This window comes from Schistocerca piceifrons, chromosome 4, assembly GCF_021461385.2.
Source record: "Schistocerca piceifrons isolate TAMUIC-IGC-003096 chromosome 4, iqSchPice1.1, whole genome shotgun sequence".
Taxonomy (NCBI): Eukaryota; Metazoa; Arthropoda; class Insecta; order Orthoptera; family Acrididae; genus Schistocerca; species Schistocerca piceifrons.
In genome coordinates, this window is record NC_060141.1 from 614,384,368 (window position 1) to 614,399,708 (window position 15,341).

The window sequence follows — 15,341 nt, forward strand, 5'->3', positions numbered from 1 at the left end:
AATGTTTTTCCTGATGAGAGACCAGTTTGTTGCTACCATCACTGTACAATGTTTTACTTCATTGACAGAGCAACCACCTCACCTCTACTTGCACCGCTTCATTACTATCAAAGTGAAGTCTGTGGAGGTGTTCTTTGAGTTCTGAAAACAGGAGGAAATCAGAAGAGGCCATGTTGGGACTGCGTAGGGGGGTGAACACAAGGTGTCGGATTGTTGCAGATGTCGCAGTGCTCGTGTGGTCCGGCACTGATACGCTAAAGGAGAGGGTGCACTGTGTGTGTACAAACTCAAAGCTTGATTACAACATGCTGTTTCTCACATGGTACAGAGTTATGTTACACACCATCATGTTGCATGCTACAATTCGGAACCGTCTAGTGCCAGACAGATGCAGATAAGAAGAATAAAGGTGTGTAATGTTAATAATGTCAGCTTTCCTTAAAAAGCTGTAAGAGTTTTCACATACATCCAGAATTACTTTTCAGCACACCCTTGCATTTGTGTCAGTCACACTTCGATCATTAGATAAGCCTGTAAGCATTATTTCAATCAGTCTCCCTAGTACCTCTGATTAATTGCCAATGCACAGAAACAATTCAAAGAATGAGGAAATTTGGTGAAGAAGAAAACATATTTGCTATAAAAACATCAAAACAATTATAAAACTTTAAATGAAAGACATTCGAACATTATTAAAGGGAAAAAATAGCTCTCTGCAAATATTGTTTTGAACACCACAATGATTTACTAGGCACGGGCCTGTTGGAGGTGGTACACCAGTGCCTCCATACGACCTTTGAAGTGATCTGCACTGCCAATTATAGAGGACCTACAGTTTAACATGGATTCCAAACCATGGTGCAACTCAACATTTTTCACATCAACAAGCACTGCCATAGTGATAAGTGACATAAAAACAATGGGACTGATTTAGCAACATGAGACCTTTTGGATTTGTGGTCTGGCAAACAGCAGTTCAAATGGAATCTTATTTGAACAGTCTGTACGTTCCTGTGTGTTGGAATGCTTGTCTTGTTCAGCACTCTTGTTACGCCTCTTCCTTGTCATTTGCATTTTCTCTATAGTTGGTTCCCACTTTTGCACAATGCTTGTTTTATTATGAAGTCTCCTTGCATTTCTTCAAATTTTTGTTGAAAGAAGTAGTCCCTTTATTATTTTTATTTTGTGATCATACAGTTTTATTTTATTCCCAAGAATCTGTTGTGTAGGTAATAAGACTTTAAAAGTAGTGTGTCCATTAAGTGGAAGAACAGTTTTTAGGCCAGCAGATAAGCTTCCATTCACATACATAATACAACAATTTCTGGTCCATCCTGCCTCCCAAACTTACAAATATTTGTGTTGTTTCTGCAATTGGTAGCATTTTTTAGATTGATTGCTAGTCTTTGTCACTTGTACCATTGCATTATGACATTATGTGGAAATGTAACTAACATCACATCTATCCTTCCCATTATCAGATCATGGCTTGCAAATAACAAGCAGTTGTTTCCTTTACTCACTTTTGCAGGTACTACTACTTTAGGAGTCTTCCTCGTACTTAACCTTAGTGTCCCAGTGTAATGTCTTTTCAGGTTCAATAAAGTTTTAGCTAAGATGCAGCTTCTCCTCCAACAAATGTAAAACAACTTTTTCAGGACACAATTTTCCTCCCATATTGTCAAGCATCCCTGTGTACACAGCACACTTATTTATAAAACCATTCAGATTGTTCAGCATGTATATTTTGATGCCATATTTATGTCTAAAGGGCAGTCTCCCTTCCAAAGGACAGCTGATTCATCTATCCTCCTGAATAATACATATGACACATTCTATTGTTAAAATAATTTAGTATGTGTCATATTTTATATAACTGATCTTCTGCTTGTGGGTATCCTGGCAGCAGATTATTAGCAAAATGTAATGAGTGCAAGATGATTATATATTTGTATCTGCTCGTTTACATTGTTATTCATCTATTTTGAAACAGAGGATGTAACTTCCAATAGTCTTGTAAATGGTAAGATTTCACATTACCCATATGAAATGAAATACCCAGAAAGACAAGTACTTTGTCCCCAAATCTTCTGTGCAGTATCATAAAATGTATTTGAAAGCTATCATCACTATGGCATGTTTCTGTATTCTTGACATTCTGGATTTCCTTCTCCGATTTGTCGTCTTCTGATACCCCCAGTAACTGATTGGCAGTGAATTATAACTTTTTTTATAAGCATTAATTTATCGCAGTGTTCTTGATTATCCATCAGAGAAATAAGCTTGCAAAAGACACCTGTAGGGTCAAAAAATTGTTCCCGGGACTTCATTGCTTGTACAAACACGTTTCACATCTGCATACTACAGTGAAGAATACACCTGTGGATGTGCACAATTATAAGCAATTGCTGCACTTGCTCATTGGTCATGGGAACACTTATAAGAATTAGCAATACTGAGATATGTTGATGCTTAGAAGTGACAGCCACAGTGAATATGTTAATGCTTGAAAGGTTCCCCCATCACAGTTCCAGAATATTCCTTCCTTTATTGACCAAAATGGATTTCTTGGTATTTCAGTGGGATAATTAACCTTATCAAAGATAGGAGTACCCAGTCTGAAATTTGATAGTGCTAACTTTCTTGAAACATATTACTGTTTACAACTCGCCCTCAATCAGGGAAAAAAGCGCTTTGGAAAAAATGAAAACAGTTTTGAGTTTTTGAGGAGGAGGACTGACAGAAATCTAAACAAATTTCTCCTCTACAGTCATTATTTAATTTTAACGCTGCAAGCCCACAGGAAATAAAAATTTCTCTTCTTTGGAAGTGGAAATGTTGTGATTCAATGTGACTGAGCCAACTGAGAATATTACGTCACTCGTCACACTATTAGGTGCAAATATTTTGATTTCATTCCATGACAATTCGATTCAAGAGGACTAATCTCTTGTATTCTCCGAAAGGTACACATGGTGTACAAAATACTACAAATGCTTAAAGCACTAACTGCACTGCCCCCCTCCCTATCAATAATACAACTAATTTAAAACAAATCTGGAATAGAAACATTAGTTGATTATGTTTTAATTCCTTCTGTAAGTTTTGCCATTCATCAGCACCATCTGTCATGATTCAACTGTAACCTGTGTTCACTGCCCTATCTCTAAAATAAGTTCCATTATCATTGCAAAATATTAAACTATACTCTGCTCTAAATGGTAGCTTTCATTTTAGTATGTTCTATAAAAATTTATGATTAGTGCATGCATATCAGTTTGGTCCTTTTTAAGTAATACACAATGATTTCATGAGCTGTCTCATTTTAATTTCTGACCTGTCTCCTCTCAATTTTTACAACCCTCAGGTATTATTAATGTGTGATTTTAATCTCCTGTAATTTTATACAGTACATTCAATTCCTTTCTATCATTCTGATAGGTCTAAATTCTGTTCACATTTCTTCCATACTTTCCACAAGCACCTCAATAACATCACACATCGCTTATAATTAAGGAGTTTCACTATAACATATATGATTGCAGCTTGATTGAGAACTTACCTTCATGAGTAACAACTTCAGTGCCATCTATAGGATTTGTTTTTCCAGGAATGTTTTTACCAAATGATAAATGTGTTATACGATGTGATGTGTTGAAATTGGATGAAGAAAATGGCTGCACATCATGCACTGGAAATAAGCACAGTAAAATTAGTAACTAAAAACTTTCTCACAGGGAATGAACAATAAATCTGTTAATAACTTGTATTGATACAATAACACTTAAGATAGTTATTTTTATTTACTTTACAAAAAACACCAATGACACCCTACACTCATAATTGTAGTTCATATCAAAATAGTGTGTACATAAAGAAATCTGGTGGTATTTCACAATTCAGGGCCTTTCCTTACGCAAAGATTCCGTGATACAGCAATGCAGCTTCCCTCAATTTGTAATTATGAATAACATTGTTAATGTTTTTGATACAATAACTTAAATCTACATATTCTCTGCAAGCCACCATACGGTGCACGGCAGAGGGCATCCCGTACCACTACTTGTCATTTCCTTTCTTGTTCCACTAGCAAATAGAGCAAGGGAAAAATAACTGTCTGTATGTCTCCATATGAGCCCTAATTTATCATATCTTATCCTGGTGGTCCCTTCAAGCAAACTATGTTGGCAGCAGTAGAATAGTTTGGCAGTCAGCTTCAAATGCTGGTTCTCCTAATTTTCTCAGTAGTGTTTCTTAAAAAGAATGTCGCCTTTCCTCCATGGATTCCCATTTGAGTTCCTGAAGCGTCTCCGTAATATGTGTCATTTGGACCTACCAGTAACAAATCTAGCAGCTCGCCTTTGAATTGTTTCAATGTCTTTCTTAAATCCAACCTGGTAAGGATCCAAACACTTGAGCAGTACTCAAGAAGAGGTTGCACCAACATCCTATACAGGATCACCTTTACTTAAAATTCTCCCAGTAAACTGAAGTCGACCATTCGCCTTCCCTTCCACAGTTCTCACATGCTTGTTCCACCTCATACTGCTCTGCAACGTTACGCCCAGATATTTAAAAGACTTGACTGTGTCAAGTAGGACACTAGTAATACTGTATCTGATCATTACAGATTTGATCTTCCTACCCATCCACATTAAACTACATTTTTTTTTTACATTTAACACTAGCTACCATTCATCACACCAACTTGAAATATTGTCTAACGTGTCTTATATCTTCCTACAGTCACTCAACATAACTAAGAAAGGGAATATGCCTTGATCAGAAGTCTCGAAAAATAGCTAAGTTCCCAAGAATCTTATCAAGAATTTCAAGAAATATTGAACTGTCCTGCCCTCTCTTTACACGGTATGCAACTCAATGTACTATTAGTATAAGAACCAGTGGCATATACTGAAAATGTTGGTACAGCATGCAACATTGAACTTATCTACTGTATTGCTCACTCATCGTGGTGTTATCTGTAGTAAATTCCGCTCTGTTATTCTTCTTGCAGGACTACTCAATAATGTCACCAACATATCAGTTTAGAACCTTCATCTGCACCAGCAGATCCTTTACTATGGAATGTGAACAGATGACTTTCCTAATGAAAGACATTCTTTTCAGTGTGGAAAACAATTGTTCTACAGATGAAGTTGTAGCCGGTATGATTAATATCAGTTCATTGAGTTTATAGAGTACAGGAAGTCCTATGTGACGTTCATCGTGATACAGGAAATTTGGAATTTCCTTCACAGACTTGGCTTCAAGATGATGTGACATAAACATTGCATTCACTTCAGACTTGAACCTAAAAATATCAAAAAACTTCCCATTTATAGTCCTTAAGCTTAACACCCCCTTAGCAAACACATCTTCAAAGCTTGAGAACTTATTTGAGTTGAACATTTTTGTAGGCTTTAAATCAGGCAGCAATTCAAATCTAATGTTTAACTGCATGATTATCATATCTGATATCTCCAGGTACAGCCTCCTGTAGTCATCCTTTATTTTCAGTGCAGTTTTCTTTCTTCATTTTCCTGGAGTATCAAATATGCTTTCAGCCTTGCACAATGTTTTTTTCAAACCCATCATATGTCTTAGTACACAGCTCTTCTTTTGTATCTTCCACTTCTTTGCTATAAAACATGTCTAAGAATTTTGACTGCACAATGTTAAAAGTAATGTCTGTCAGTAAAAACAATTCTTCAGACACAACAAGAAGTTAAAACTGAAAATATCGTAACATCATGAGAAATCCACATGCTTCGCTAAAAGCACTTGTGCCCCAATTTTTTTTATTTTTTTTCCCCCAAATTGCACTCATACAAATCTTCAAGTTCACCCTTACGATCTGCCATAATTTGTACCAAGCAACTTCAATAATTACATATTATTGTTATAATCTCTTCTTCACTACTATATCTAATAAGTTGGTTCTTTTCAAGGAATGGCCAAAAATGGTACAAGACCACTTATATTAGCAAAAGAACATTCTACATTTACTCATACACTATCCTACCTGTGATAAAACCAAATTCAGCTTGCTGGTGTAAAAGTGCACAAATACCGCATGTGGAATTACTTCTCTAACTTTTTGTCGGCACACCAATTGAAGTGCTGTCATATATGAATAGAGTTGACAAATGAGATTTGTGACATCCAATGTTTCATCTAGTAAAATAGCAACAAATGTTGCTTCTCTCTTATAAGTTTTTGTTTCGGAAGTCATCAAACTCAGCCAACAAATGAATTAACTCCATGCAATTACCTTGATTGTTTGAGTTGCAGCTTTCCCTGTGTCCTCGAAATGATAATTCTTGTCGTCATAAAATGCAGGTGGCTGCTGTAAATCTCTAAGTATTTGCTAGTTCTGTTTCATTGTGCTTTAAAATGCTTGCACATTTCTTTTCACTTAATTGCAAATCAATCCTACTTTTATCAAATGTTTTCTGCCTTGAAGTTGCAGTGTGCAGATTAAGGTCAAATAATCATAATATTTACTGTCCAAGGAGATTTGTCCTTTCTGAGCGACAAACATGGCCACCGAAAGAGTTTACACAATATTTCACTGCTGCATAAACAAATTGTTTTGTTGTAAATATCAAGATTAAATGTTCAAAGTCAGTGGCTCTTTCTGGCAGAATGGGTGAAGGAAAAGTACTGATGAGGTTTAGGAAATGGGGAAAGTTGCTCAGAACCCTGGGTCAGGGGACAGGGGAGACTTACCAGATAGGAGAGAAGGAAAGATTGATTGTTGGCAACCTGAGAGCTTAACGGTGGAAGTGCGCTAATACACAAGACAGAGATTACTGACAAAACATTGTGCATGAGTTAACAAGAGTGGGAAGCTTAAGTGCATTGTATGTGGTAGAGATGGGAGAAATACGCAGATCAGAAAACTGAGAGGGAGTGAAGAAAGGTATAGTTACTGAGAAACATTGCTCATACTGAAGAAATTATACATTAAGGCCAGGTGGGTGGCAACATGTAACTCCAGTTTCCACCTGCAGAGTTCTGAGAAACTGGTGTCTGGGGGAGGAATCTAGATGACAAGTGTGGTGAAACAGGCACCAAGATCATGACTGACATGTTGTAAAAAAAAATGGGGTGTAAAATCTTATGGGACTTAACTGCTAAGGTCATCAGTCCCTAAGCTTACACACTACTTAACCTAAACTATCCTAAGGACAAACACACACACACCCATGCCCGAGGGAGGACTCGAACCTCAGCCGGGACCAGCCGCACAGTCCATGACTGCAGCGCCTGAGACCACTCGGCTAATCCCATGCGGTGGACATGTTGCAGAGCATGAGTATACACCCTCTCCATATGCCAATTCACTCTAACTGATAACTTAGTGGTAGACAGGCATATGTAATGTTAATGTGCCTTCCTATCGGAGCACTATATTTGTACTGGTCTTCCCATGAAATACAACAAAATAGAAATTGTAGTCCATATTTCAAACTTTTGGAACAGTCTTATCAATGAATCTGTGGAATTATGACTGTCTGGAGACCTTGTCAATTGGGATGGTAGTTTCCAGTTAGATAATGCATATCCAATTCTGCTGAAGAAGAACTTCATGCTCTATGTAGCCAGTATAGTTGTGCAAGTCCACCGTGTGAAGATGGAAGGTGCTCATAGCAACACATGCAAATGAGTGGTATTAAACAGGAGACCTCAGTGCACTTTTGCTAGGTTACCGTATTTACTCAAATCTAAGCCACACTTCTTTTCCGGTTTTTGTAATCCAAAAAACCCCCTGCGGCTTAGAATCGAGTGCAAAGTAAGCGTAAGTTCTGAAAAATGTTGGTAGGTGCCGCCACTAACTTCTGCCGTCGAATATATGTAGCGCTACACAGGCATGCTTTGCAGGCACAAAGATAAATACTGGCACCAAAACCTCTGCGTCAGTAAATAAATTAAAAGAAAAGGTAGAAGAATGTAAACATTATGCCATGTATTCTTTCACGTTTGCTGCTATCTCATTTAAATCCTGTCTGCCTAGTAAACTACAAAACTAGAGCGAGACAACAGCAAATGCGGAAGAATATACATTTCATGTCATGTTTATATCTGTATTATTCTTATGCTGAATAGTGATACAGTCAGAAATGAAGCACGGCAACTGACTAGATTTTTAAATCTAAGATGACTAATTTCTGCGCAGAATGTAATGTACTAAAGAGGTGTCTGCAAAGATTTTCAAACGGAGAAAATTTTTTGCTAAACTCTCGTTCAGAACATCATCTATCATATGCAGTCTATTAATTGGTTCTTGTTGATCATTATCAAAGAAAGCAGCACTGTAAGTAACAGCAAATAGCCAGTCTCCTGCCATTGTTTCACTTACGAGACAATTCCTCTCTCTCTCTCTCTCTCTCTCTCTTTTAATATATATATATTGTAAGCTGCGGTAGCGCGCACAAAAGCAAGCCATGTCGCGAGCAGGACATGTCATAAACACTCATTATCAGAATGCAACAAACAATGCATGCCAACTTAATAATGCATTTTCAGCTAAGAGTGACATGAACACCTATAACAAAAATAATGGCACTTATCAGATCAAAGCAAAATAAGCAATTGATTCAAACCAGTCGAAGCACGTGAAAAAGGGAAGGGTACCTGTATAAATACGGACGGAGGGCCTGACACATAGCAATGGGTACTTGGTAAAGCTTAACTGTTAAGCTTACGACTCGAACCAAACTACTGTAGCTGTATCTTCATCCATTCGACCTAAATTGTGTCCCATGTTTCAATGGACCAACTTTGTTTCGATTTGGAGGTGCGGTCTAAAACTTTTCTCTCCCCTTGAATTTTGAGTCTCATATTTCAGGTGCGGCTTAGATTCGTGAAATTTTTGTTTCCTTGATTTCGAGTCTCAGTTTTCAGGTGCGGCTTAGATTCAAGTAAATACGGTACACCAAAAGATGGCCAGAAGACTGTGGCAGGAAGTTGGTGACATCTGGCAATTCACCTGAAATTTCGTGGAACAATCTATATGCTGGGAAAGTTTTAGATTTCACATGGTAAAATGGATAAAATGTAGAGACTATTACAAGAGTAATCCCAAAAATAAGGTCTCCTTTTTTTTATAAGTACATAGATCTGTTTATTTCTACAATGGTTTACATCAGTTTACAGCTTGAGCATTTAGCTATTTTTCGATATAATCACAATTTCTATCAATGCATTTTTGTAGATGCTGTGGCAGTTTTTGTATACCATATCAGCTCGTCGCCATGCTGTTCAGAAAGTTATGCACCTCTTCTTTCACCTCTTCATTGGAACTGAATCGCTTTCCAGCCAAATGTTCTTTTAACCTAGGGAACAGGTGACAGTCACTGGGCACCGAGTCAGGACTATAGGGTGGGTGGGTGGGTGGGTGATTACGTTCCACCGAAACTGCTGCAGGAGAGCAACGGTTTGGCGAGTGATGTGTGGGCGAGCAGCATTGTCATGGAGGATGTGTACGCCCTTGGTCAACATTCCTCTTTGGTTCTGAATTGCCCGCTTGAGTTTTTTTCAGAGTCTCACAGAACCTGTCACCATTAATTGTGGTCCCAGTGGGCATAAAGTCGACCAACAATACCCCATTCCGATCCCAAAAAACGGTTGTCATGACTTTACCGGCAGACGTTGTTTGTTTGAATTTCTGCGGCTTTGGCCAAGAAGGATGCCACCACTGGCATGATTGTTGCTTGGTGTTTTGTCACCCGTGGCAACTGAGTCAAGAAAGTTGTCCTGTTTGGCTGCAAGGCGGTGAGGAAATGCACAGGAAGCATCAATTCATTGCCGCATGTGGTCATCAGTCAGCATGCATGGCACCCATCTTGCGCACACCTTCCGGTAGTTCAATGTTTCCATTAAAATTCTGTGAGCGGTGCTTCGGGAAACCTCAGGAACCAACATGCACAGATCATCCAGGGTGATCCGCTGGTCTTCAGGCATGCTTTGCTCAACCTTCAACACTGTCTCCTCAGAAATTGACGATCTCAAGCTCCTTTGTTCGTTGTGAATTTCGGTCTGACCAGCTGCAAATACTCTACACCACTTACGAACATTTTTGACATCCATGCACGACGCACCATACACTTCTGTCAATTGGCGATAGATTTCAATCAGCGCAGTGCCCTTTGCGTTCAAAAACTGAATAACTGCATGCAATTCGCACTTGGTGGTAACATCCAGCAGAAGCTCCATTCTCAACGGCTGCTGAGCCAAGACTGAGCACCTCAGAGTGGCGTGCGCATGTTTACACACAGTGCGTGAAGCACTCTTCATAACAATGTGACCAACTGCCACACAAACAGAGTTCTGTACTTATAAAAAAATAGGAGACCTTACTTTTGGGATTACCCATGTACAGTATAAATATAACATTTTCTTACCACATAGAAGCCTGTCATTTAAGTTAGTTAAAAAATCCCAAATTAAAAATTGCAAATTCCTTACCAAAAGAGCTCAAACTGCACAATAAGTAAACATGGCCATTTATTGAACTAAAAGGTTGAGCAAACTACTTCCAGCCTGGACAACACACAAAATTTTATATTTCTTTTTAAAATAGCAATGTGAACAGCTAAAATAAAGGGCAGGTTCCCACTTAAGTTTGCTTCTGTCCTCTCGTCATAATAAAGAGCACACTCCATGAAAATGAAGAAAAATGCAATTCCTCAGCCACACATTGTGCATTCATCACACCAGGGTATATAATCTCATGCATAATGGATAGTGCTTTATACTCAAAGCATCAAGGTGAGATTAAATGATCCTATGACTTTACTGACTGAGGAACTCTGTCACGGGTTTTTCAGCCAGTGGGTGTAGTTAACATATCAAGGTAAAGTTTATTTTGTCAGAGTTACCTGTATGAAGTACACCATAGTTGAGCAATTAATTTCTCCAACTGTGTCTTATTGTCTACCACTAACGACTATTTTACATCCTGTATGTTTTACAGGTCTTTGACACAACTGTGAGATTACGGCCAGTGGAGGAATGGCACAGTGTCATCTCTGCATGCCTCCTGCGCTGCCATATCTGTTTGCTCATTTCACCATATTTCCTCCTGGTCCAGTACCCATTCAAATTATATATACATCTTCTACTGTTGCAGAGAGGAAGGTGATCCTTCATGTTTTGGGTGATTTTTCTCGTTTGGTCACATTACTTTAAGGGCTGCAGGAATCTGAGCAAGTAAAGATTTCCTTGCTTGATGACACCTCATCTGCTGCAGTGCCTTCAGGATCTCTCAGAGCTCAATGTTGCATGTATGAACACTGTCAGGAAGTTGAAGCTGAGGGCATGCCGAGGAAAGACAACTGGGCAACCACTGATGTCACCTTGTTTTGAGCTGTCCATATACAATATGATAAATTTGTTGTGCTAAATTCTCTCAAAACTGCAGCCCACTCACAAACAGTAGACACAGGAGAGTGGTAGATTCTGTCTTCCTATAGTTTCAATACGCATTCAGCACAGTGCCATTTTGTCCACTGATAACCGTGATACACTCAGAGTATAATAACAAGTATCCAATTTACTCAAAGAATTATGGGTTCATAAAATCCAGCACATTACACTGCAAAGCAAATGTTCAGCAGGAGTCCAAGCAACATTGGGTGGGCCATAGGGAAGCATTAGAGGATCATTAATATTCTCAATAAAGATGCATTGCTAGATAAGGCTAATAGCAGTCTCACTGCCTGCACTGTTGCTGCTTTTTTCTACAAGCATGTGTTTTTGCTGGCTGATCATAAAAAATACAGAATAAATTGTTGCTTCAAATGGCAGCTCCTTTGAATACAAATAAAAGCAAGTTAATGAGAGTTTAGTAGCACCTGACAAAGATTAGTGATATACTGCTAGAGTGTCTCCCTCCATATCTGCAGGTCATACTGTAAAGCAATATGAAATGGAGGATACATTTGTTAGCATGATTCTTGGGAAGTGTAATGAAACTGTAAAGGAAATTGCACACAATACACTAGTAAGATTTATTCTACACTACTGCTTAGTGGTTGGAATTATTATCAGTAGTTACATGTGACTGATTGATTGACTACTTCATGGTAACTGGTGTTTAAATACTGGTTTTAAAACTATTAAAATGTAAAAATGAATGAAAAGCCCAACATTCCACTGTAGTTGTATTTATTTAAGTCGATCAGAGACGCACACTATCCATTTCGCAACTTTTAAGTTGCATTTCCTGGTGCATGCCATACAGTAACAGTTGTTATGGCACAAAAGTAGACATCAACCAAATTAGCAAAAAGTCTTCATCGTGTATTCCACACAGGGGTTATGGGATTAAAATAAAGAGGACTGAGGGTGTTTGCCACAGTATACAGTGTTATTCTTCTGCACTCCATACACAATTGGACAGAAAGTCACCAATATTACAACGGACCATCCATTAGGTCTTGTGGGCTATTGTGTACATGTGTCAGGAACTAGTACTGGGGCTGAGTGTCACAGTGGGTGTGTATTACGGTGTGTGTGTTAAATGGGGGCATATCTTGCAGAGTTTGAAAAATTCTCAATGCTCATGCCTAACAAGAAGCATACTCCTTACATTGTGACACTGTGGAACAATGAGAATGAAAACAGGCTCTGACTGCTTGCCTGGTGTGGCTACAGGCTGAGTCACAAATTTATTATGCTTTCTGTTTACAGTTAATGTACAGTTGTTTGACTGACATGAACGGAAAGCAGTTGTATAGCTTCGTGAGGGTCTCCATAGGTCAACATTGTTCAACCTGTGTCATTCCTTTTTCTAAGTATAATTTCGTTCATGTTAACCTACATAGAAAGGTGACACAAGATGTATTATATGTACCATAGTAGGTACTCAGAAAATGTTGGTTTATGGAACAACTGGACTCCCTAAGAGGCATTTCTATCACTATATGGCACAAGAGAATGCAGCACTTTTCACTTTCTCTTTATATGAGTTCAAAATAAAACAAGGAACTGAAATAAACTAGTGTAACGCTGACAACACATCTTATTCTGTGCTAAAATGAACAAAATATCTTATTCTCTATGAAATTTCAATGAAAATATAAGGAAATTGGATACATAAATAAATAAATCTACTCACCAAGAGGCAGCAGGAGAACACACATACAAAGATATTGAAATCTGCAAGACTCTGGAGCCAGTGGCACCTTCTTCTGGCAGAAAGAAGGCTTAAAGGGGAAGGAAGAGAGATGAAGGAAAAGGACTGGGGAACTACAGAAAATGGATAGAGTTTGGAAACGTCACCCAGAACCCCAGGACGGGGGAGACTTACAGGCGAGATGTGAAAACCTGAGAGCTTCCCCTTCAACCCTATGCCAGAAGAGTGAGCCACTGGTTCCAAAAGCTTACAAATTTCATTATCTTTATATGTGTGTTCTCTTACTACTGCTTGGTGAGTAGATTTATTCTTTACAAGGTTGCTCAACTGTGATCATTTTTTGTTACATGTTAAACCTGCCAGCTGGACTGGAACTTGAACTGGGTTACACTTTTGTGGACAGGAGTATTCCCATAGAAAAGAATGGAGAAATAAGAGCAGTCTGATTATGCTTTGAATCTATCTGTAAAGCCTGGTGGAATCATTCAATTTAAAGAATATGGCTTGCAAAAGACAGCTTTGCAAGTTCAAGTTCCAGTCTTGCGCCCAGATTTAATGTCCCATATCACACTGCCTTTCATTGTTATCATACTACCTTGGTACTTCCTCTAGCCATTTGTATATATTTACTTACCATGCACATGATTAATAGAGAAGCTCTGGCCAGGTGCTATATGGAAACTGCCACCTACCTAAAGTAAAAATAAAATAATCTGTGTAGTTTTGTTAGTGACAGAAACAATACAAAGATTACACAGTGGCTACATAAATATGAATCACTTGTTGGACTTCACAGGAAATCTGAAGAGAACAAGGTAGTATTCTAACATCTTTATAGAAATCATACTCACAGAGCTTTTGTTGGGTGAGATGTATATAGAGAAATTCTTATTACATGGAATCCAGGGCACAAGTGAGTAAGAGATAGCAAATCAAACAGAAAAAAGTGGTAATAAGGATTTCACTTTTTCATTCCAGCTCACTACAGCAATGGAAGAGTCAGTTTTTACAACTAACAAAATGCCATCTGCAGCCAGAGTGCAAGCATCTTCTAGAATATCTTAATCTTTGAGTCAAGAAAGTAGAAATGACTTGATGAAAATGTCACATCTTTCATAATAAATGGCCTCTTTGGGGATCATCTTCTCAATGCCTTGTACAATCTGCCTAACTTTTTTGTGGGACCATTTAAAAAAACTATTCATTCAAAATCGAACCACTCAAATTAAATACACTGCTGCAACTGAAATTGCACCATTATGAATGCAGCATGCATCAACCATCAAATTGGCACAAAGTGTACTACATGCTTCTATATGTAAATTGTAGTACCTGCACCAGCATACATACATACACTACTGGCCATTAAAATTGCTACACCAAGAAGAAATGCACATGATAAACGGGTATTCATTGGACAAATATATTATACTAGAACTGACATGTCATTACTTTTTCACACAATTTGGTTGCATAGATTCTGAGAAATCAGTACCCAGAACAACCACCTCTGGCCGTAATAACGACCTTGATACGCCTGGGCCAAACAGAGCTTAGACGGCGTGTACAGGTACAGTTGCCCATGCAGCTTCAACACGATACCACAGTTCATCGAGAGTAGTGACTTGCATATTGTGACGAGCCAGTTGCTCGGCCACCATTGACCAGACATTTTCAGTTGGTGAGAGATCTGGAGAATGTGCTGGCCAGGACAGCAGTTGAACATTTTCTGTATCCAGAAAGGCCCGTACAGGACCTGCAACATGCGGTCGTGCATTATCCTGCTGAAATGTAGGGTTTCACAGGGATCGAATGAAGGTTAGAGCCACGGGTCATAACACATCTGAAATGTAACATCCACTGTTCAAAGTGCCATCAATGCGAACAAGAGGTGACCGAGACGTGTAACCAATGGCACCCCATACCATCACGCTCGGTGATATGCTAGTACAGCATTGACGAATACACGCCTCCTATGTGCGTTCACCGCGATGTCACCCAACACGGATGCGACCATCATGCTGCTGTAAACAGAACCTTGATTCATCAGAAGAAATGACATTTTGCCATTTGTTCACCAAGGTTCGTCGTTGAGTACACCATCGCAGGAGCTCCTGTCTGTGATGCAGCGTTAAGGGTAACCGCAGCCATGGTCTCCGAGCTGATAGTCCATACTGCTGCAAACGTCGTCAAACTG

General features: G+C 38.8%; 1 protein-coding gene across 3 annotated transcripts in view; it reads right to left on the reverse strand.

Moving 5' to 3' along the window:
* Positions 1-15,341, reverse strand: part of LOC124794751 (endoplasmic reticulum-Golgi intermediate compartment protein 3) — a 95,431-nt gene that overhangs the window by 32,015 nt on the left and 48,075 nt on the right. For all 3 annotated transcript variants that reach the window (XM_047258366.1, XM_047258365.1, XM_047258367.1), the window contains exons 7-8: positions 13,779-13,836; positions 3,563-3,691 (exon numbers count right to left, since the gene is read on the reverse strand). In XM_047258366.1, coding sequence (XP_047114322.1) covers positions 3,563-3,691; positions 13,779-13,836 — 187 coding nt within the window. The remainder of the gene's footprint in view (positions 1-3,562; positions 3,692-13,778; positions 13,837-15,341) is intronic.